Here is a 24,499-nt window from a genome sequence, read left to right on the forward strand (position 1 = left end):
ACACACTTTGGGGTGGTATACAATTGGAATTTTATTTTATAAGTATTTACCAAGGACCAAATTTGAAGACTTAGTAAGTTTAAGGGCTAAAGTGCAGGCAATTCAAAATTTAGATTGACTCTCTCGTTTTGGATGTTGAAAAATATACCCACAAAAATGTGCAACTCCGTTAATCCATAAGCAGTGTTCTATTAATAAATAGAATCAATATATTTGGGGTGTTTATTAATTTATTTAACAAGTCGATAAGGACATTGTGAGAAGGATTTGGATGACATGAGTTCACCGCCCTATGACGTTCTGTAAAGACGTGCTTTCGCATGTAGTAGGTATAGGGGGCACTGCTGGCTTGGTTGTGTGCTATAATATGAAAAATTTTAGATGCAGGTGGCTCTGCCTTACTTTTGCGTTTGTAATATCTACCCAAGGTCCCAAAGTGTTGCCCCCTCTTCCCACGCGAGGGTTAAGCACTGACGAAACCATATGGGTGACGTTTTCAACTAGGTTTGCTTGTGTCACCCAGTACTACAGTCTAATAGTATTTCTCTTTACTTAAAAATGAGAGGTTTTAGGTTCGAATCTCGTGAATGGCGAATTCGATACTAAATTAGGCTACCTATTGTGTGGCTTTATCGGACTTCTCCTCCCCTTAGTGTAAAAATATCGATGTACGAGATCCACTTGTACATGTGACATTCCCTCTCAAGTAGGTGAAATTTAGTTACCACTAGCACATTGTCGTAATCAACTCAGCTACGCAAAGTCTACACTTTTTAAGTATTTTTTTCTTTTTAACAAACGATGACGTTGGTGGATTAAATTGTTAATTGTTAGAGGAGAAGAGGAACGGTAGAGACCAAACCCGCACCAGAATACATAAACATGATTATTTTTCGTCACTGCGGTAAAAGGTCATCTGCTTTGTAAGTATTTTAATTTAGAATTGTACTTTGGCTATGTTCAATCAAATCAAATGTAATGATTTTGAGTGGGAGGGAGCGGGTGGGCAAGAAAGTGGGATACGCTCATGCAGTTGGATGCTCTAATTCCTTCCCTTTGCATGGCGCCCACAAAGCAGAAAGTTGTGAAAGCACTTTTGTACCCAACTACCATATAAACTAGTTCTTTCAGCTTACTTTTAGAAAGAGGGCACATTCCACATTTCAAAACTCCCAACTAGGATAAAGTGTTCGAATTTCCAAAATAAATAAATAAATAACTAAAAAATGTTCAAATTTCCGAAATAAATAAATAACTAGGAGAGTGTTCGTATCGTGACAATGACATAATAAATCAGTGTATGTTACCATCACAGCTCGCAAATGTGTCTTTCAAACCAAGTATGCATATATTCATTATCGATACGAAAATAAAAATACATATAAAAAAAGGTCGTACCCAGTGCACAAGGCTCCCGCTTTACGAAAATAAAAATACATATGCCAATAAAAAAAAAAAAAAATTCTCCTCCCTGTATACAAGATAGAAAGGGCTCCGAGTTTCAGATACAAAATCCCTCGGTGTGGAAGCCTCAATAAATTCGGAGAAAATAACCCGAAATGCCTGGCTCGACTTGGAAGAGCAGTCAAGTACCTTTCTATACAATCTTCATACCTCAAAACAATGAAGAATGAAGCAGGAAACCTGAAACCCTCATTGTTATCTATGAACTAAATTTCAAGTGCTTATCTAAATGCAATGCTGAAGCTACTTTGCAGTCCCTTCTTACCAGGGCCAACAAAATTTCCCTTCTGCATCATGGCTACAAACTCGTTGTAATCTATGCGTCCATCCTGCAATAGTAAATCAACACGGTAACTCTCACATACAAACAGATCAGAAAAGTAGGCTGCACGTAATCATTTCTCCCGTATGCAAGTAATATTAATGTTGCAACAAAGAAAAGGCACAGATTCTTGACGCTAGTTCCCCCATTTCGGTCATCATGAGTTGTAAACCCCAAACCCACTGTCCTATTTCGAATATCATCACCATAATAGCAAAGAGCTTCTGCTTGACATTGCAGTCATTATTTTGGTCTTAAAATTGTTAATTAAAGCAACTAGGACAAATCCCAATTACTTGAAAGAAGACATACGGTATTACCAAGTTGCATGCAAATTGCTCCCTAATCAGTCACCATAAGGCCTTTGAGGGTCCATGAAAGCAAAATACTACGGGCACAGTTTCAAGCTTAACAAAAATTTGCTGCATAAACTGACACAGGACTTGAGTTAACATGCCACTCGTAATCACTTTGGTGCAGATAACATGCCTCATATGGATGATAACAATCGGAAATGGAACTACCACGTCAATTTATACAATAAATCACTCTTCAATATGTGAACCTGTTGTATTACTCTCCAAATTATGCAAGTTTACTTTTGAAAGTCAAGTTTCATGCTGATACTGAATTTAGATGCTTGGATCCATGTCTTATTTTGAGCCACATCATTTTTCTATGCAAGGAAATAGCTCACTCAACTATTTTCCCTTTCTAATATGATACAAATGCCGTATTGTTAAGATATAATCACTTACATTGTCCTGATCAACTTCTCTTATCATCTCTTCGAGGCGAACATCCTCTATGCCAAAATCCTCACAAGCTTGTTGAAGCTCATCCGGAGTAATATAGCCACTTCCATCCTTATCAAAGTAGGAGAAAGCTGCAAATAGATGATCTTCTCTCTCAATTTTGTTCAGATGCAACGTTGCAGCTACGAACTCCCCATAATCAATGGTTCCACTGTTATCGACATCTGCCTACAAATCAGAAAAGGTATTCCTTTATGATATTGAAATCTGGATAAATGATATCGACTTTTTTAAGAAACAAATTATCAACTAGAACAGCTATACAGCAAGGGTATTTAAATGGCCTAATCATATGTACAACCTCTATGGCTGAAATTCGAGAATTATAGCATTTATGATAATTAGATTCCATAGATTACAAAGGAAACTGAAACTGTCAATTGTCGATATTCACTAAAATTTGCTTTTGCCAAACCCGACATCAAAGAGACAGTTAAAATAAACTCACTTAACTTCACTTTTTATCCCTGGATATAGAATACTACTAGTCTTTCTTCTTCTATTTTTTTAATTCTTAAAACAGGTCAACATGGCTGGCATGACCATAGTAGCTATGGCTTGACGAAGCACTGGCCAGAGAGGGTAAGAGGTACATACTGCTTGCATTAGATCATAAATTTCAGACTCCTTTAGATTTGCCCCAAATCTTTTCAATCCAATCTTTAGTTCGTCAAAAGTGATTTGACCACTGTTGTCAGTGTCTATCATCTTGAACATTTCTTTCAGGCCAGCTATTTCTTCTACAGACAAGTTCTCTGCAATGACCTGCCAAATAGTTAAAAAAGAAATTATCATCCTTCTTGGTGAATGACCATCTGAAAATACATGTTTACGTTACTAATTGAAGTTCTGGCCAAAAGCAAAGAGTTATTAACTAAAGGCATCTAAAGTATGCGTCTGGCACAATTGATACTTACTCTGAGAGCCATTTTCTTGAGTTTGTTCATAGCCGAAAATTGTTTTAAGCGACTTAGAACTGCAGAATCAAGAGCCTTATCGGGAGCCACACCATCAACTTGCACCCAGGGGTGGCCTGAAAGGAATAAAACCTACCTAATCAAACAAAAGTAAATGGCATTCCTAAAACCAAATTGTAATTAAAAAAAAGAATTTATATATCTAAAGAAATGCCTGTAACTTTATGTGTAGCAGCAGAAATGATCTCAGGAATTCTTAAGAGGTTTATAAAATTAAAGATTTAATCACTTCTATGGTAACATTTTTGTCGGTCTGAGAGACAATAAAACAAATGAAAATACCCACAATACGCAAATGATGTGGAAGGAAATTCTGTCTTTCTTTTAAGTCAATGGAGGTAGATGCTGCAAGCATTAGAGCTCATAGCAGAACCCATAAAGGCAAGCATCAATGAGGCAATTACTCAACAGTCAGATTCACAGCATTAAGATTGATTAACAGTCCAGAAGAGTACTTAAGGTATAATATTAGGACCTACAAAAGCCCCAAATAGAGCAACGAAAAAATAACTAAATAATAAACAAAAAGTAATGGAAGAGACTCACACAAAACTTCATGGGCTGTCAGCCGCCTTTTGGGGTCTCGGACAAGCATTCTCCTCACTAAATCTTTGGCACCATCAGAAATACTAGGCCAAGGGTCTGATTCGAAATCTAGGTCACCATGTAGGACCTGGTCAAATATTCCTTCCTCATTTTCTGGGGAATTATAACAAAGTACATTAAGAAGAAAACAATGTGGAAAACAGTTACAATCAGTAAAAGTAAGCTCATGTTTGTTAAAGCATGAAATGAAGATCAAGAATCAAATAGATAGCAAGTCAAAAGTTCCCACCAGCCCAAAATGGCGGTACCCCACTTAACAGAATGTAAACGATCACCCCTGCACTCCAGACATCTGCTTCTGGACCATAACGCTTGCGTAACACTTCAGGTGCAACATAATATGGGCTTCCAACCACATCACTATATTTTACTCCTGCAAGGAGGCAGCCATGAATTTTTCAACTCTAGATTCAATCATCAATTCTGAATCATTTTATCATAAACTCTAGTTGTGTAAGCACCAATGAGTCAAAAAGAGCACTGAAAAGAAGAAAACTTGTCCAAAAGTAACAATTAGGAAGCATGGATTAAATGTAGGGTCGGATTATACAGATCCCATACGTCATGAGATGCTTTTTGCAGTCGTTACTTCTATTTGACTATTTGGGAACACAGCGACAACAAAGCTCTCCGAAATCAGAACATTTCCCAAACTGCAAAAGAGGGTGGTTCACTAAGTGAACAACCGAGACAAATGGGCCTAGATACAAAAATAGAAAGAAGATAGTCTGAAGTCTCAAATACTCAATGAGTACGACTGCGAAGTTAATGGCTGAAAACTGTATAATAAGACATAGTGAATTGTAATTTTTTATCATAAGTTGCCATCCAGGTCTCAACTCAAGGTGTATAGATTAGGGAATGAAATTGAGCACAAAATAAGTTTATACCAAAAGATGTAATGCCAATGTAAAGTTACTGCTCTAGAATATTACAAACAAGTACTGCTTATTTAAGAAGTGACTAATATGGAAATAACTTAGGTTGGGTTCCTGATGTTCCCTTAAAATTTAACTTTTTGGTACTAAGCTCAAAGATCATTCCTATCATTTAAAATCTATTGATTCGAATTTCAATCCACAATAATTGATAACGTTTGACCTCAAGTCCCATTTTCTCATAAAATTCACAATTCTGTTTGTGAAATATAATCTGTCAAAGTAAAATTTTTTTGCGAGTAACAGTACATGTTCTTACATCTTCAGCAGACTCTGATAATCAAACTCGTTCTAAAAAATTATAATTTTCTTAGAGAAACCAAGGAACCTTAAAAAGGAATTGTTAAAGCTAGCAGACTGCATTTGGTATATAAAATCAGATAGTTTACTGGGAATGTTGAAGCCTGGAAGAAGACGTTTTTAAAATTTTAAATCATTATAAATGGGAATACATGGTCAATATGGCTTCAGGTATTCCAATCCCAGAATTAAGCATCCAAGAAAACATCTTAGTTAACTTTATGATTAACAAAGTAAAAACCTGGAGCTAGAAATGGTTCCTTTAGAGACAAACGCTACAACAGCACAATGGTCCAGAACAAATTAAACGTTCAAGTCAAAGAAATTGTTAATACATGATCGAATATCAAATTCAAACGGTATTGTAAGACTGGTGAGTGAAAGAGTACAGTGTTAAGTATTATTCAAAGAGCAAAAAGAATTATCTGGCACATTTTATGCAAAGTATTGTACTAGATAATGGGCAAGATACATTTAACAATCTTGATCATGTGACAATACTAATATGAAATGACATTGATAATATGAAAACCACACGATGATAATTACCTGGCTTCAAGAAAATTGACAATCCAAAATCAATAGTTTTGAGAAGTGCATCCTCATCCTGACTGACAAAGAGAAAGTTCTCTGGTTTAAGGTCTCGATGCATAACTCCCAATGAATGGCAAGCTTCGACCACTCCAACTATAGTCCTAGTTAGCTCAGCTGCCTTTCTTTCTGTATAATGCCCGCGCTGGATAATCCTATCAAAGAGCTCACCTCCTGCACATAATTCCATAACAACATGAACTGCTACAGCATCCTCATAAGCTCCCTTAATAGAGATAACATTTGGGTGGCCTGCCAGATGGTGCATGATCTGAATTTCCCTCCTCACATCCTCCACATCGTCATCAGTTATTAACTTCCTTTTCGCAATCGATTTGCACGCATACTCTTTCCCTGTCGCCTTCTCCACACACAGAAACGTTATTCCAAACTGCCCCTGTCCAAGTTTCCTCCCAAAACTGTAAAACTCCTTTATCTTTCCGGTTTTCGTTTGCAACACCGAACCAGCCTGAAGTCCTGCACTAGGGACCCTCTTTATCTGCGGTGGCTTCTTGGGTTTTGCGGATTGTTTTGGCTCAGTTTCAGGTTTTGCGGATTGCTTTGGCTCGGTTTCTGGTTTTGGTATTGTCACTTGCTCTGGTGGTTTGTCTAGTACTGGCATAGGCGACTCAGGTTCCTTAGGTGATGATGTCTCATTGACAGGTTCTCTGTTAGTATGAACTGAGTCATCGGGAGAGCGGTTTGGCCACATTACAGCTGAAACTGATTGGAAGAAAGCATTCTTGGAAATGCTCGGTCCAACACAAGTGTTACCCATTTAGACCAAAACTCTATTCCTTCCTTAACACTTGCTTAACATCAAAATCTAACCTTCTCTATTGAATGTCTCTTAGCACAACACATAAGATCTAATTTCGGAATCCGACAACTATCGTTGATCAAGTCAAACTCTCCTCCCACTCTCTCTCTAGACTCTAGTTTATACACCAGAGAAGCAAGATCAAAAGCTTGGATTTGTAACCCCAAAAGTAAAGCATCAAAATTTATACCAAGTCAACAGACAGAAATCACCCTTACCAACTTTCTTTCTAAAATTGCATCAGACTATGGCACATGAACTCTTGCGATTGAAAGAAGAAACCCAGAAATCATAAACTCAAAGTATAAATTGCAGAATACACAAATGATAGATAAAAATGGTCAAAACCTTGCTTGATCAACGACTAAATCTACAATTACTGACAAGTTTGAGATGAAAAAACCAAGGAAAATAAAGGGCAAAGAAGTAGTCAGATGAGATAAACAAACAAATGAATCAAAAGCTATCAAATTTGAACAATTCAAGCATGGTGCTGCAAAACCCAACTGAGAAAAAGAAACAGGAACCGTGTAGAACAGGTAGAAACAAAAAATGGGCAAGTAGCCAGTAAGTTGTAGGTGAGAGAAAGAGAATGGATCGACCTTGTCCTTTTCCCTTGGTTTTACCAAGCTGCCTGCCAGCCTAGTAGAAATGGACTGCAAAGAGAATGGGGGTTGATTTTCCTGTCTGTCTCTATCTGCTGCCACTGAGAAGCATTTTTCTATTTGGACAGGTTTGTATGTGAATGTGAATGGGAGGAGGGTGAGGACCCAGAAGCAAACGCGTTCGGTCCAAATAAATAAAAAAAAAACCCCCGGCTTTCATGGTTCCTTGTGTTCAAACATGTTATCAAATCATCATCTGTAATATTGTTGAAAAGATTCAGATGTGTATTGTTCATTACGAAAGTGTACGAGGTTTACGCAAAATTAGGGGGAACATGAAGATATTTTTCAAAGAATCTAAATCTCTTTTCTTTTTCATTTTTGTCGACAACGGGGCAAAAGCCGTGACCCGTGAGAAATGGAAAGATCACATTCACATGATCTCAATTGTATCTCCAATTACCAAGTAATAACCCACGATAAGAAGAAATAACTTGAAAAATGAAAAGACTGAAAGCACACTGCATAACAAACACAAACGAGCTAGATTACCAACAACAAATTTTATCGGAACCGGATCATCTGGACTATTGAAATTTGATTCAACGACTACAATAATTATAACTTTTAAGAGGTCCCTGTTTGTAGCCGTTAGATCAAATTTCAATGGCTTAGATGGTTTGATCAAGAGGATCCCCATCTTATGCTTAGGAGGGGATCCGGTTCCAATTTTATCGATCCTTGGCTAGGCCTGTGCCTTACGCATTTTATAAAGTGTTGGGTTCGCCCGGCCCAACGAGTTTGGAGACTGAGTTCAGTGAAAACAATTAAACAAAAGTTCTCATACTCATATCTAATGAATACTTATTTGTTGGAATAATGCAAGGTAGTCATTTGACCTGAAATACCACAATTATCTTGTGGAGACGTCTTTAACCATTCGACGATGCGTCATAACCACATGGTTTGTTCTACGCATTGTTGGGGTCACAGACTCATCTCTTTGATGTTATTGATAAGCAACTTCAAGAGTTGAATAGTTGTTTTAACGAGGCAACTGCAAAGTTCCTTCTTTGTGTGGCATGCTTAAACCCAAATAACTCATTCTCAATTTCTGGCATTGAAAAGTAAGTTCATTTTGCTTGATTTTCTCCAAAGATTTTTATGATCGATAGCTCACACTTCTTGTAGATGAACTTAAGAATTAAATTTCTAACAAGCATCTGCATAATGAATTTTCTTGATTGAAATAAATTAGTAGTCTTGCATAAAAATTAATGGAGGCAACGGGAGATAAACAATATCTCTCGGTGTACTTGCTTGTAATATTAGCATTGATGATAGCTTGTTGTATAAAAGGACAGGCCCCAGGCCTGGCTGCCCATCTAGCCGACCCCAATTCCCCTCAACCCCACTCACTTTTAACTAATCCCTCACTTTTGTTAGCATTGTTATTGTAATTTATATATCCTAATTCCAATTTTGTTTTTTAAAACTAATTTTCTTGCTTTTTCATTCTATATCAAACATTGTTTTTTTTTTTTAACTTCTTACAATTAGTTTATATTGAATTATTTTTTGTTTTTTTTTTTGTTTTTTTCTTGAGTTTTTATTATGTATAAGTATACATTTTAAGGAATCAGACTCATAGATTCCCTAATTAAATGTATTTTTTTACGGTCAAATTTTGTTTATAGAACGTTTGTATATATTGTAGTTGGAAGTCAATAATACGTGCGAAAGTAGGGTAATATAATAGAAACAAAGTAGATTGAGCAAGAAATAAATAAAAATAAAATAAAATGTTCCATTAACAGAATTTGGCTTCAAAGTTAAGCTTACCTCAGTTTTGGCTTTTGGATTCGTCTTTGGTTGTATACATTGAGAAAAATGTATTTGATTCTATTGATAATGATGATGTAATACGATGATTGCAAAATATGAGAATATGTCACGGACAATTTGTAAACACAAAAATACCTGTAGCAAATTAAACAAGAACATATGTACAAAGAATATTTGTATCCATGCAAATGTAGGGTTACAATCTCTTTATAACTAGATCCTCTTATTCGGTTTCCGAAGATGAAAAAAGGGGAATTTTAACGAAACACTTCCGATACTGTTCACTTTAACGAAAAACCACATTTTTACTCTAAAAAGTTACTCTGGTACTATTCACTTACAACACCTTTTTGTCATTTTGATTAAAACTCAAAGTTTTCAAGCTACTTTCGTTAGTTTTCCTAAAGAAAAAAAAATGTAGTGTTGTTAATCCAAAAATCACGATGACTTGATCTCGAATGAACGAACGCCTCAAGGTTTTGGCTTGTGGCAATTGAAGAACTGACACGTGTAGTGGTGGTGCTTGATGATTCTTCAAAGGTTTGACAAAGAACATAGAGCTCTTTTTGAATTCTTCTAAGTATTTGGGAATTTGGAGGATTTGGATGCTTGAGAGCTTTAGAGTTTCAAAGCTTTCTCATCTGCGTGTGAATGATTTTCTTGACTCTTTTCTTTGTTTTGGAGCCTCCTATTTACTGACTCTCCAAGCTTTGCCTACGAAAGAACCAAGATTTAATTTGTGTCTTGGTTCATGATTTGTGATTTTACTCCATCAATTAATATTTGATTTACTCAAATAAAAATTAAATAAAAATCAAACAAATCAATCTTTCCAATTTGGCATTTTCATTTGATTAAATTTAAATTACTTAATTTGTTAATTTAAATGAAAATCAAATACTACTGTTCACCAAGTGTTGACATTTGTCATCGATGACTAGTCCACCCTCGCATGTCCCGTAAGCCCTCGCATGGCGAAATTTAATATGTTGGTGAACATTTATTTTTCACCGAAATTCTACACAATTATAACTGGAAATTAAAGGTGTACACAACCGTGGTTTAGCCATGGTGTTTGCATACACCTTTCAGTACATATGTATTTGCATATTTTCACAACTGTTTTGGAGATTTTGGTACACATGTATTTGCATATTTTCCTTATGTATATCTAATATATTTTTTGGATGAAATTCAAAAGGAAATTTCCAGCTTGGGTCCTTCAGAAGAAAGGTTTACAAATGAGGATAAAGCTTCTTTGTGCGTGCAAAAGGCTCTTATTGCACATGAAAATTTTTACCGTGACAAGTCTCGCATTAAATGACTTTCTAAAGGGGATAATAATACCTTTTTTTTCCATTCCATGGTTAAAATCAGGAAATTTCATCAGTCACTGGTAGTTATGAGATTTGGTAATAAGGTTCTTGATAATCATATGGATATTAGTCAGCATGTTGTTATCTATTTTCAAGATCTTTTTTCTACAAATAGTTCTATGACGGACACTGGTTTGGTTGCTCGCAATATTCCCAATGTAGTCACTGCAATAGAAAATGAGTCTTTGTTAGCAGTTCCAACTCCTGATGAAAATTTTAAAACTTTAAAGTCTATGGACCATTCTAGTTCCCCGGGTCCAGATGGTTTTGGCGGGTCTTTCTATTTTAGGTGATGGTCCATTGTGGGTAATGACGTGGTTCAAGCATTGCAAAGTTTTTTCTCCCAAGGGAATATTCTGCCTCACTTCAATTCTAACGTAATGATTTTAATTCCAAAGGTAGATGGAGCAAATTCAGTGAATCATCTTCGTCCTATTGCATTGGCTAATTTTTCATTTAAAATTATCACTAAGATTTTAGCAGATTGTTTAAGCCCTATTGCTGCTCGTATTTCTCCCCCCAGCATAATGCTTTTACAAAAAGACGATCTATTGTGGATCCCATCATTCTCACTTCTGAATGCATGAACCTCCTTGATAGATGTTGTAAAGGTGGGAATATTGCAATCAAGTTCGATATTCGAAAGGTGTTTGACACTTTGGATTGGGGTTTTCTTCTTCGGGTTTTGGATGCTTTTGGTTTTTCAGCAGGTTTTGTGGATTGGATTCGTTCTATTCTAACTTCAGCTCATCTTTCTGTCCTTATTAATGGTTCAGTTGAAGGTTTTTTCACATGTTCTCATGGTGTTCATCAAGGGGATCCCTTGTCTCCTATTCTCTTTTGTCTAGTTGAGGAGGTTTTTAGCAGGGGTTTAACAAAGATGGTGGAAGATGATCTAATTGACACTTTTTCAGTTCCCATGGGTATTGCTCCACCATCTCATGTTCTTTTTGCAGATGATATTATGGTTTTCATGCGTGGAACTAAGCGATCTATGCGTAACCTAATGCGTTTTGTAGAGGAGTACAACTTAAATTCTGGGCAATGCATAAATAAATTAAAATCTTTAGTTTTTCTTAGGAAATATGCAAGCAGTCGGCATGCTATTATTCGAAAGGTTCTTGGTGTAAGTCGGGGAAATCTACCTTTTACTTATCTAGGTGTCCCTATCTTTCGGGGTCGTCCAAAAAGGATCTATTTTCAAGCCATTGCTGATAAGACTCGTTGCAAGTTGACAGCTTGGAAAGGCTCTTTGCTTTCGCAAGCAGGGAGACTCCAACTTATTAATTCAGTAATTCAGGGAATCTTGGTTTATAGTTTTCAAATTTATGCTTGGCCTACTAATTTGCTACGTGAGGTTCAAGGGTGGATTAGAAATTTCATTTGGTCTAGTGATCCGTTAAAACGAGGTATGCCTCTAATAGCTTGGAGTTCTTGTTGTAAGTTGAAGGAAGAGGGTGGTTTGGGTATCGAGATCTTTTTGAATCCAACCGTTCTCTCCTTCTTAAAAGATGCTGGGATGTAACTTCTTCTTCCTCACCGGCTTCAGATTGGTTACGTAATAGATTTCTTAAAGACAACTTTCATTTGCTAAAGTCTTATAAAAAGTCTTCCGTTTGGTTGGAGCTTAAACAATTATGGCCCTCCTTCTATAGTTCCCTTCAATGGAGTGTTGGTAATGGTCGTAAGATTTCTTTTTTGTATGATAACTGGCTTGGAACCCCTTTGCTCTCTAATATTGGTGAGGTTGACATAATTCCTTTGAATTCTAAGGTGAAAGATTTTATTCAGGATGAAAAATGGTCTCCTCCCAATGTTCTTACTTCTTCTTTTCCTCATGTTTTGGAGAAGATTATGAAGACTCCATTGCCAATTACGCACATGGATGATGCTTTATTTTGGACAGGTTCATCTTCAGGTACTGTTTCAACTAATGAGGCTTTTCTTTTTTTCTCATCTCATGCTCCGCGTAGAAAATGAGCTGAAATGGTTTGGCATCAATCTATTCAACCACGCAAAAGCTTAGTTGTTTGGAAAGCTTATTGACTGATGATTTATTGCAACGCCGAGGTGTGGCTTTAGCTTCTTATTGCGTTTTTTATCATAATGCTAGGGAATCTTGTGACCATCTTCTTCTGCATTGTCCTAAAACAGTTACTTTATGGAAATGTATTTTTGTTCTTTTTGGCAAGCCTTATGATCCTTGGCAATGCATTGAAAATATTTTTTAGGGTAAAAGACTGTTTACTACCCTCATGTTTTGTGGTTTTCAACATTTAGTACATCAAGTTTTTTTTCGTCTCAGATTCATACCTAAAGTGTAAATTTTGGGACAGTCTCATACATCCGTTAATCAAACTGTTAAATTTGCCGTTAATTGTGATGTGGCGCCATGATTGGGCGCCACGTGTCATCGACGTTTTTTTTTTCTTTTCTTCTTTCTTCTTCTTCCTTCTTCCTTCTTCTTCCTTCTTCTGCAACTTTTTTTTTTCCTCCTTCTCTTTCTTCCTTCCCCTTCCTCTCCTTCTTCCTTCTTCTCCTTCTCCTTCTTCTTCTTCCTCCGAATCTGGGGAATTTTTTTTATTATTTTTTTCTTTTTTCTTTTTTCTTCTTATTCCTCCTTCTTCCTCTTTCTTCTTCTTCTTCTTCCTCCGACTTTTTTTTTCCTCCTTCTCCTTCTTCCTTCCCCTTCTTCTCCTTCTCCTTCTTCTTCTTCTTCTTCCGAATCTGGGGAATTTTTTTTTCTTTTTTCTTCTTTTTTCTTCTTCTTCTTCTTCCTCCAACTGCAACTTTTTTTTTCTTTCTTCTTCCTTCTTCTTCTTCTTCTTCTTCTTCTTCCGACTCCGAATCTGGGGAAGATGAAGGTTTTTTTTTTTTCCTCCTTTTCTTCTTCTTCTTCTTCTTCTTCTTCTTCTTCTTCTTCTTCTTCTTCTTCTTCTTCTTCTTCTTCTTCTTCTTCTTCTTCTTCTTCTTCTTCCGAATCTGGGGAAGAAGAAGGTTTTTTATTTTATTTTTTTTTCTTCCTCCTTCTTCTCATTCTTCTCATTCTTCCTTTCTCCTTCTTCTCATTCTTCCTTCCTCCTTCTTCCTTCCCCTTCTTCTTCTTCTTCCTTCTTCTTCCTCCGAATCTGGGGAAGATGAAGGTTTTTTTTTCTTCTTCCTTCTTCTTCTTCTTCTTCTTCCTCCAACTGCAACTTTTTTTTCCATCATTCTTCTTCTCCTTCTTCCTTCCCCTTCTTCTTCATCTTCCTCAAAAAAATTAAAAAAATAAAAAAAATAAAAAAAATAAAAAACCTTCATCTTCCCCAGATTCGAGGAAGAAGAAGAAGAAGAAGAAGAAGGAAGAAGAAGGAAGAAGGAGAAGAAGGGGAAGAAGGGGAAGGAAGAAGGAGGAAGAAAGAAGGAGAAGAAGGAGGAAGGAAAAAAAAAGGTTGCAGTCGGAGGAAGAAGAAGAAGAAGAAAGAAGAAGAAGGAGGAAAAAGGAGGACGAAGAAGAAAAAAGAAAAAAAAAAAAAACTATCTCCAGATTCAGAGGAAGAAGAAAAAGAAGAAGAATGAGAAGGAGAAGGCAGAAGAAGGAAGAAGGAGAAGAAGGGGAAGGAAGAAGGAGGAAGGAGGAAGGAAGAAGGAGAAGGAGGAAGGAAAAAAAATTGCAGAAGAAAGAAGAAAAGAAAAAAAAAAGAAAAAAAAAAGGTGGATGACACGTGGCCCCAGTCATGGTGCCACGTCACAATTAATGGCAAATTTAACAATTTGACTAACAGATGTATGAGACTGTCCCAAAATTTACACTTTAGGTATGAATCTGAGGCGAAAAAAACTTAATGTACTAAATGTTGAAAACCACAAAACATGAGGGTAGTAAACAGTCTTTTACCCTATTTTTTATGGTTCTTTGGTCTCATCTTTCCCCACATCTGTTCGGAAACTTTGGTTCTTGGTTATTTGCAGTTTCTTTTGGTGGCTTTGGCACGAAAAGAACAAGATCAGGTTTGAGAACAAAAGTTTTAGTATTGTCAAGTCCCGACGTCGTCTTTTACGGCATTAGAGGGAATCAACTTCTATTTGTTTTTCTTCTTTCCCTGGTTGTGTATCGATTCCCATATTCTCCATGTTAAGAATTTCATCCCTTTCTTTGGATGCTCTTAGTTTTGTGCCTGTGTTTTGGCATCCACCTCCTGTTGGGTGGATTAAGATTAACACAGACGGGTCTTGTAAAGGGAATGGTCATGTGGGTAGTGGTAGTGTTTTTCTGTGACTCCAGTGGTCTTTTTTTAGGGGCGTTTGCCTCCTCGTCTTCTTATCCAAGTGCAGTTGTTACGGAGATTGTGGCTGTCATCGAGACAGTTCAGATTGCATAGGATAAAGAATGACATAACATTTGGTTAGAGACATATTTTATGCATGTCATCAGCCTACTATCAGCTCATTCCATGGATGTTCCATGGTTTCTTAAAGTTTCTTGGGCAAATTGTTTATGGAATATTGCTCGCTTGCATTTGTGTTTTTCGCATATTTTCAGGGAAGAGAATTGTTTGGCGGATGCTTTTGCTAATTTTGGTGCGATGAATAATAGCTTTATGTGGTGGGACTTGGTACACGATTTTGCTGATGAGTCTTATAAAAGAGACTATGTCAGGCTTTCATTCTTCCGTTCAAGCTCATGAGGAGCAAATTGTTGCTATGGAAGTGGATTTTGGTAATGAAATATGAGCAGCTGAATTATGGGAAATCAATTTCAGGTGACTGAAGCTAAGCAGTCTTAAACTAGTCCATATCATTTTTGTTAATTGTTTTTAGCGGGTATTGGCCTAGTCCTCCCGTTTGTTTTACTTTTCCTTTTTTTCTTCATATTATTAATAAAATCTTGTAGAGGGGGGACGGGCAGGGGGTTTCTAGGTGCAACAGTCATTTCTCCTTTGGGAGAGGGTTGGTGCCTCGCACGCGACTGTTGAAGAAGAGCTAATCTCGCCTAATCCGTTTCTACAAAATATATTTAAAAAAATAAACTAATATATTTTTTGGGAATGTTTTCACATTTTAGGCACTTTTATTATTGGAAGATGTTAAAGATAATAAATGAATAATTTAAAAAATTATAATAATACAGATTAAATATTGAAACAAAAGTCAAATAAGAATTTTATTATTTATGTTGACATGGATATATAGTCAAAAAATTATAACCAATATGTAATCTAACTCCAGATTTTAATTAAGTTTTAGTTTTACAATTAAAGTTCATAAACCCCCCAAAAAAGTTAAAGTGGATAGTTGAACAAATTTAGGGGTTCAAAAAAAGTCACCCTTAAAACATTTCATACGGTGAAATACTAATTCATGCCAATTTCATGGGCATGCACAACCCAGAAAATGAAAAGAAAAATGAAGAGAAGCAAGACAAGTATATTACAAAGAGAAAAAGTACAGAATCATCTTCATGTCCTTTAATTCTTTCTTCCATATGTAATTCTATTGGACAAGCATGAAGAATGTTCAACACCTAAACATGAAGAATGTTCAACACCTAAAAGAAGACATATCGATTCGTTAGGATCCTTCTTTCCTTCAAACAGAATAAAAGAGAGATAGAATCAAATCGATTCTCTAGCTAAATGCCTTTCTAGATCTTCTTCAATATCCGAGCTATTCACGGAACATGAGAAGCGACACATTTCGGCTAAGCCCCGGCCGCCGCCTGTAGCGGCCGTCCCACCACCACATATGACATGATGATATATATGTTATTATTGTTGTTCTTGAGGAGCAATAGTAAAAGTATTATTACTGTTGTTCTTGGGAGTTGGGAGCAAAATTGGAGGGTTGTCTTTGGAGTTGGACAAAGAGATTGCGCATGGCATCCATGAGTTTTGTACTCCTAGGTGTGTGGGGCCCAACAACTTCTTTATCATCACCAACAACTACATCTATGTTGGTTTTCCGGTGGCTCCGCCTCTGGTGGTGGTGATGGTGGTGGTCCTCCATTAACATGGGTCTCTGAGACGACTCTTGGTCCTGCTGGAGCTTGCACTTGTGAAGCTTCACGTACTTCTTCATCATCATCTTCGACAGTAATAATTCGATCGATCGAAGGAGACTTATTTTTTTCAAATGAAGGACTAATGCATGCATGGAGATGGAGTGCTTATTTATATGTTAGTTGGACGCGTTAGAGATAACAAAATATTGCCAAAAACAGTGTAATTTAGCTGTTTAATTGCTTGCCATTTCTGATCTTACTAAAAAATTGTTTGCCATTTCAATAATTTAAGGAAAGGCTTACAATAGTTTGCCGTCGTGGTAATCTCATCCTTTTAATTGTTTATTTTTGTACTTTGTAGAATAAGATGAACGTCACGAAAATTATAATTTCTTGGGATGTTTTAGGTTCTGTTGGGTCAACCAATAAGATGGAAAAGTTCTTAATTAGTGGGAGAGTTTTTGGCTTGACGTGTTGGTTACGTTTACTGTGACGAGAACAATTTAAGATTATACTTGTGTCCACTCCGTTAATGAATAAATGTTATAATTGAAACTGTTTATTTATTTTTGAATAAACAATATTATCTGCAGTAAAGAGGAGATGTGAGTTTAGCCTCACAATGGGCTAGCAAAAGATATGGTTCAAATTCGTATTTGACGAGAATCGAACATAAGACATTTTACTTACAAGTGAAGAGGAATACCACTAGACCGTAGTACTAAATGGCGACCGTTAATTCTTTTTATTATTATTAAAAAATTATCTCTACAAAAAATAAATGGTCAACTTATAGACCATTTAGCATTCATGCATGTCAAACAAATGGACGGTTCTAAAAACAAATAACATCTTTATGATCACCCGTCTTATTTATTTGATATATATATATATATATATATATATATATATATATATATTAGGCCCTTTATGCAAAGGGATCCTCATTTTTTATGAGGATTAGGCGTGGGGCTCACTTCACATCGAACTTCAACAATCCGAACAATCTATTTTGTAAGTCTCGTTTCATAGATCATCCTAACAAAAATTCAATTCAATCCGAAACCATTTATCTATTTAATTATCATAACAAAGTATTTGTTGATTTCTTTAAACTCACTTAGATGTCTTAAACATTTCCGATTTTGCTAATACTTTGTAAGGATGATCTATGAGATGTAACTTAAAAAATAGACAGTTCGGATCGTTAAAATTTGATATGTTGTGAGCTCCACAACTAATCCCTATTTTTATAAAAAAATGAGAATCCCTTCCCTTAAAGGTTATATATATATATATGACTAAACGATCTTCAAATAGAATGATTTTCAAATAGATGATACAAATAGGTTCCCTCATAGGATGGATACAAGTTTTTCCCAATTTTAATTCATTGTATAGAGGAGGACTTTCATGTAACAACCGGGTTCAGCCATGCTCGAACCAAACGTGAGCTGTTGCACAATGCAATCCACACATCAAGAAGCCAAGAACACCAACTTGCCTTTGAAGGAAAGGAAGCGACCCCTACAGCGAAGCACCTCGGTCGGAATTTTTCGTAGCAAAGCCATGGATGACTGGTTAAAGCGCGGGATATGAAGTTATACAAATTCATTTCTAAGGCAAAAGAATTTAAATTCTAGGAAGCATTTTCTTTGTATACATCATACAAAACCTCGTACAACTTTAATAACACCTCCATTTTCCTTTAATTCGACTGTATTTTTATTTATTGTATGACTCGGAACGTTCAATAGACTCGAGAAAGTTTCAACTTCGATCCGCCCCGAAACTACTACAGTAGTAACTAACACAGCATCTCATCCAAGTATACTGACCGGAGGGAGGACTGATGCTTGCAATAGAATGCCTTCGTAATTTCTTACCCCTGAAAGACTCTCTTCACAAATCCTTGCAAAGAAGTCCCCATCCCAGCACCAACAGCTTCTGCCAAGTATGTCGCCTCTTGAGTGGTTTTCTTCAAGTCAAAAGCATCTTTCACCCGATCATCCAAGAATGCCCATGTATCACGAAAATCTGGGGAATTGTCAGTAAGCATGTAAATCTCAGTTGTGGAGTATATTCCTCCAAGGACAGTCCGCTTCACATACCACTGAAAATCAGCGGTGTCGTCGCCAGCACCATGCCAGATCTCATCCACAAGCATCGCCCTCTGCTTAAAGCTCGTGGGGACGTTCACTGGTTGTGCCTGGATGCTAAGAGCTTGAGGCCATTTCGATATGAAGGGTGACTGCATTTCTAAGCGAATGCGGATAAGCTTGGTGATACGGTCACTGGGTATCAAACTTTTCAGCTCATCTGGACTGGACTCGATTCTATCAATAAGCCTCTGCAAACAATCATCCATGAAAAACTCAACCAACATTCCCTCTTTCCTTGGAAATGATCCGACAATAGATGCAGAGACACCAATATCCTTCGCACCAGCAATCATCGCAGCTTCACTCCATCCCAACCTTATCACATGCGGAAGTGAGGCTTGGAGCACGCGAGCTTGCTCATCTTGGTATTCCACTCTCGATCTCCTAGTATGATCGGCTGTTGACGACGAGGAATTCGAAATATTAGGGAATTCATCGGCATATGATGATGTGGAATTCGCAAAACTAGGGGGTTTATTGGCAAATGGTTCAGAGTTCACAGTGGTGGAAAAGTGAGAACGACTAACAAGGGATTGAAGAGGACGGAATCGAATCATATGGGTACCGCTACTGCTAACCAACGTTGCGCCAAAGTGCTGGAGAAGCCGCTTCGCTGTGGATCCATACATTTTGATTTTGTATTTTGCCAATATCTTCCTAGAAACAAAAAGAGTTCATTCAAGGGATGATATATGATAATATAAATTGCTACAAGACATATATCATGTTACCAAAAACGGTTAATTTCTTCTAATAAAACAATAATAACCAAGCATTATCCCACTAAGTAAGGTCGGTGTGTCCGTGCAACATAGAGATTGTTAGATGTCAAATTTTTGTGATTGCAGAGCTTACATTGCATTTTGTCATCATTAACCAAATGAATCCCAACAACAATTTGGATATATAGGTCCATTTTTTTTATGATAAAATCTTGACAAAGATAACTGATAGCCCTAAATTATAAACCCTAATAATGGTACAATTTGGGAATACAGAGAAAACGAAATCAAAACCCTAGACTAAACCCCTATATTCCAGACAACAATTTAATCCCATAAAGGTAAAAATAACCAGAAAAAAAAAGAGGAGAAATAAGGATAAAAGCTATTGAGAAAACAAACCTGGATTTGGAGGAGAGAGCTTCGTTGTTGCAGAGGATGTGGAAACCCAACGGGGAAAGGGGAGAGAGAGAGAGAGAGAGAGAGAGTTTGCCTCCTTTTTCTTCTTCGGCCGTGGTTCGCACAGAAATATGCGTTTTCCTGTTGTTGCGTTCAACGGGTTCTTTTTTCTATTTTTATTTTTTTTGATAAATAATGTTCAGGTCGGGCAACTTGCAGATCCGGTGGGTTTCATTTAATGCGGTTAGGATCGTAATCTCAACCGTAACACTACGTTTCGATGAAAAAATTTAAAATTATTAAAAAAATTTAAAATGATAGAAATTGAAATGACGAAATTTTATTTTTTAGAATTTGTGAATTTTCTTGTTTGGTTAATCTAAAAGAACAATGAAATTCCATATGGAATTTGTTATTTTTAAACTCTAAATTATAGAAATTGGGAAATAACACATATTTATATGGAATTTAAACTTGGGAATTGAAGGTCCCAAATTCCAAGTTTTTTTTCCATGCGGAAATTCTAAATTTCTATATTTATGAATCCAAACAAGAGAATTTGTGCATGTCAATTTATAAATTCTGATTTTTACCTAAATTCCAACTTTATTTCTCTTATCTAAACATAGTGTAAGAGAACATCCAACGTGACACTAGAGTTAGAATTTGACCTAGCGAGACGATGAGTCAATCATAATATTTAAGTATCAATCATTCGAACTAGTCATTCAAGTGGGTTATGTTCGGATCATGCCGATCAACCAGAAAGCAGCAGCCAAAGCGGGTCGTCGCTTCGTTCCCCTTCTTCCCAGCTCCCGGAGATAAATCTGCTTGACATTAATATGGGCTTCGGCATCAACTTGACTCGATAGAAGTCTTAATGGTTTGAATTTGTCTTTTTTTTTTCAATAATGATCAATAAATAATGAAATAAAATAGACGGCTTGAATCGTCATTTTTTTTTTTTTACAAAATGAGCCCCAGTGTAGAATCTTCCATATATATATATATATATATATTGCAAATTTTCAGCCATTCAAATACCATCTTTCGTTTTTCATTTTTTTTTTTCAATGAAAGAGTCAGGATTAGAATTTAAGACCTCTTTCCAATGTTGATATTGTGTTTAGATGAGGGGTTACCAAGTATCAAGAAAGTGCGAACGGCACAAGAGTTAAGGGATTCCACCCCTCATAACCTGGAAAACATTTATAGAAACAAACGAAAGCCTAATATTATGCTCATGGGATGGGAACTCCCCAAACATGTGGCACTTGTGCTGGAGGCAGCAAACTTTACAACATATATTTACCATTGGAGCAAGGTTCAAAACTTCAAGCATGAGGACAAAAATCAATAATTGCTAACGTCCACATCGGACAAAAATAAAATATTAAATATGTTTACAAGGATTTAGTCAATGCTATGATATTGAGCCTAATAACCTGAACTTGTAACTAAGTAGGACATTAAAGTGTTTAGTTGCCTCAATGAAGCCTAACCAAGTGAGGTTATGGTGGTCTTGGTTTGTGTTCATCCACACAAAATGTGCCATTCAACCCTAGGGTTAGTGGGATCCCCATCCACCATGGTTCGGCAGCTAATAAAAAATCAATCTTTAGATTGGGTTTTGCTTGTTGGGCTTTGTCCTACTTTGTACCCAAAAAAAAACTTGTTTAAATTCTAAATTTCTAATGAGGATAATTTCTACTTTATTACGCATTTTACTACATTTACTTATTTTTCGTCTCACTTCCATAGCTTAAGTTTAATTTTCTACTACTTTAATACTTCTGTTAATCTTTCTGTCAACTTATTCGTTAATTGATGACCTGACAATACTTATTGCTCTAGCCCACCAAATTTCTGACACGTGGAGTTTAAACTCAAATAAATATTACAAATTAATTAATTAAGAAAAAATTGAAAAAAATCAAAAGGCTCTCATTCTCTTCCCCTCTCCCTTCACCTCCCACTACGCGACTTCTCCTTCCTCTGTCTCTTCTCCAGAATCCACCGCCACCGATGAAGAGGAGGATAAAGCATTCTCATCACTATTTACAGAAAAAATCAAATTCACCGTATTATCGTTACTATTTTGTTCCTTGGGTCCCAAGGCTTCTAGTCACCCAACAAGCGAGAAACTTGGCTTAGTTTAGGAACTCGTCCATCCACGAGACACCTTTCGTAGTGAGGGAACTCCTTTGTTTTTAGCTTGACGAGCGACTGACTTTAGTTTCTGAAAAACGCATAAACCCCAGAATTTTCGTAAAAGAGGAACTTGAGTGACTTGCCCTAATAAAAAAGCGGGATATTTTCGTAAAAGAAGTAAATATGTAGGAGTCGTGCAAGGTGTGTAAGGGATATTGGAATCTGGATATTACTGACATGCTTTTCAATGGTTTAAACATTGTAATTTGTAGATATAACACCTTCTGCTCAAATTCCTTCATTTTCAAAGGGTACTCGTTACAAAAATGGAGAAAACCAAATAAGATTAACGTAAAGGAAATAATGGATACCAAGGAATTTACGTGGCTACGTTCATGGGAAAGCGGTATAAGCTTCTTTTCTTATCTCGAATAAGGGTACAACGAGAGTATTTAATCTCTAAGGCTACTATGTCTCACCTGGAAATTAATATGAGAAGAGCTTTCTATTCATCACTCTGTATTGGATTTTGAATTTCACACTTGGTAAGTGGGAAGCTAGTTACTAATTAGATAATTGCTAAAGTCCCACATCGGACATAAATTAAATATTAAATATGTTTAAAAGGATTTACATAATGGTATGATATTGCCGAGCCTAGTAACGTGGGCTTATAACTAAGCAGGGCATTAAAGTGATTGGTTGCTTCGATGAAGCCTCACCAGGTGAGGTTATGGTGGTCTTGGTTTGTTCACCTTGGGTGAAATCACACTAAGTGCGCCCGTAGGGTTCCCCATCCACCATGGTTGGGTAGCTAATAAAAACTTGCTTTAGATTGGGGTTATGGGTTGTAACCCAAGCCCTGCAGACCAAGATACACGTACCCTCAGCGTGCTGTCTGGTGTTTGGCATCTCACTACACATTCACTTTTTGTAACCCCCATCAAGCCATATATACCATCTACCAGTTGAAAATTGCAAAGATGAGTCGACTATTTAGATCAAACTCGTGCGTAAGTTATAATGGTGTGTGGCATCTCACTACACATTCACTTTTTGTAACCCCCATCAAGCCATATATACCATCTACCAGTTGAAAATTGGACGAACTGAGTTACATCTTGACTGATTTGTTCCTCAAGCTACCCACATCAAAGTGACGAACATCAGTAATCTTGCAAAGATGAGTCGACTGTTTAGATCAAACTCGTGCGTAAGTTATAATTCTAGAGCCAGTATTAGTAAAAATCCTGACATAGTAAATGAAGAATAAATAGAGTATCAATCAAATAAAAATATTGATTATAATGATTGGAATATACCCAAGGTTCAAGGTACTGAAAATTACAAGAAAAAATGGTCACTCTCTGCTTTTAAAACCATAGCTCATATTAAGACAGTAGAACAAGTTTATGCACTCGGTAAAGTACACGAGACATATCAGTTATTCAACATTGAATCAATTAAAAAACACAGAAAATATTGTCATAATTTCTTGCATATTGATTTAGTTCAAGTTGCCGTCAAGCCCTTCACAAAAAATGAAAACTTTTTCTGTCTTATAAGATTTTAGTTCTAAAACAAACAGCATCCAAGTGATGTAAAAATTTTGAGCAGCTGACGATCTGTATGTTCTTTGTGTGTATGTGTATGTGTGTGTAGATATTGGTGCTTGAGAGAAGCATATGTCAAAGCCATTGGGAGTGGAGTGGCATATGGTTTGGACAAAGTGGAATTTCATCACAGTAGCTGGACAAATATTTGTGTACACGTTGATGGGAAGCTTATGAGAGGATGGTGATTTTGGCTTCTCGAGCTAGGGAAGGGACATTTGGTAAGTTCATTGGTAATTCTCTCTTTCTTTTCCACGAGCTTTGGCTTTTTGGTGCATATCGCTGTGTCATTTTGATCGTCATGGTTACATAGTTATTTTATTGGTTATCTATAACATCCACGCACTTGGTGCGATGGCAAGTGCCTTCGCCCATGAGCGGTAGGTCTCGGGTTCGAGACTTGGAAGCAGCCTTTCCATAAATTGGGGTAAGGCTAGCCGACATTCACCTCTCCCAGACCCTGTGTAAAGCGGGAGCCTTGTGCACTGGGTACGACCGATCTATAACATCCACATTTAGTAAAAGTAACGTTGGTGCGTAGGTAAATTGGAATATTTCACGACGTTATGTGTTGAATGATAACATCCATATGGAGGGATATTTGTTGTAACAAAAATATCAAGAAAAGGAGGAAACTTGGAGACTCGAGAACATTAACGATTAAAGGCTGAAACATTGAAGACATGTTCTGAATTCTAACCTTGGCAGTAGTTGCAGTAGTTTCATTTAGGTTAGGTTAAGTTAAGAGAAAGATTAACCTAGGATAAGTCGCTCTTTAACGTCTTATGTAATGGTTTTCCGTGAAATCGCAGG

The 24,499-nt window shown here is 36.6% G+C and overlaps 2 protein-coding genes across 4 annotated transcripts; both read right to left on the reverse strand.

The window, feature by feature from the left end:
* Nucleotides 1-1,325: 1,325 nt before the first annotated feature.
* Nucleotides 1,326-7,719, reverse strand: CDPK (calcium-dependent protein kinase 1). The gene is made up of 7 exons (XM_029105345.2): nucleotides 5,972-7,719; nucleotides 4,414-4,557; nucleotides 4,125-4,277; nucleotides 3,519-3,634; nucleotides 3,199-3,366; nucleotides 2,545-2,769; nucleotides 1,326-1,793 (listed from the first exon to the last, which is right to left on the reverse strand). The coding sequence occupies exons 1-7, from the start codon at nucleotides 6,789-6,791 to the stop codon at nucleotides 1,686-1,688; spliced, it is 1,734 nt and encodes a 577-aa protein (XP_028961178.1). The 5' UTR covers nucleotides 6,792-7,719; the 3' UTR covers nucleotides 1,326-1,685.
* Nucleotides 7,720-18,235: 10,516 nt separating this feature from the next.
* On the reverse strand, nucleotides 18,236-20,128 carry LOC103438787 (uncharacterized). Of its 3 annotated transcripts, XR_011582994.1 has the most exons (3): nucleotides 19,926-20,118; nucleotides 18,336-19,458; nucleotides 18,236-18,292 (listed from the first exon to the last, which is right to left on the reverse strand). XR_011582994.1 is itself a non-coding variant. In XM_008377337.4 (2 exons), the coding sequence occupies exon 2, from the start codon at nucleotides 19,428-19,430 to the stop codon at nucleotides 18,522-18,524; it is 909 nt and encodes a 302-aa protein (XP_008375559.2). In that variant the 5' UTR covers nucleotides 19,431-19,458; nucleotides 19,926-20,128; the 3' UTR covers nucleotides 18,254-18,521. The 3 variants fall into 3 exon arrangements, 2 of the variants coding, with proteins under 2 accessions (XP_008375559.2, XP_008375560.2); XM_008377337.4 differs by having other exon boundaries at nucleotides 18,254-19,458; nucleotides 19,926-20,128; XM_008377338.4 differs by having other exon boundaries at nucleotides 18,254-19,454; nucleotides 19,926-20,110.
* Between the last annotated feature and the right edge of the window lie 4,371 nt (nucleotides 20,129-24,499).

Source organism: Malus domestica, chromosome 07, assembly GCF_042453785.1.
Source record: "Malus domestica chromosome 07, GDT2T_hap1".
In the NCBI taxonomy this organism is placed as follows: domain Eukaryota; kingdom Viridiplantae; phylum Streptophyta; class Magnoliopsida; order Rosales; family Rosaceae; genus Malus; species Malus domestica.

Bases quoted from the DNA above. Each gene is read 5' to 3' on its own strand.
- CDPK (XM_029105345.2), bottom strand. From the start codon at position 6,791: ATGGGTAACACTTGTGTTGGACCGAGCATTTCCAAGAATGCTTTCTTC. The intron at 3,635-4,124 runs GTGAGTCTCTTC...TATTCCTTTCAG, and splicing joins GACAGCCCATGAAGTTTTGT to GCCACCCCTGGGTGCAAGTT. The intron at 3,367-3,518 runs GTAAGTATCAAT...ACTATTTGGCAG, and splicing joins TCAAGAAAATGGCTCTCAGA to GTCATTGCAGAGAACTTGTC.
- LOC103438787 (XM_008377337.4), bottom strand. From the start codon at position 19,430: ATGTATGGATCCACAGCGAAGCGGCTTCTCCAGCACTTTGGCGCAACG.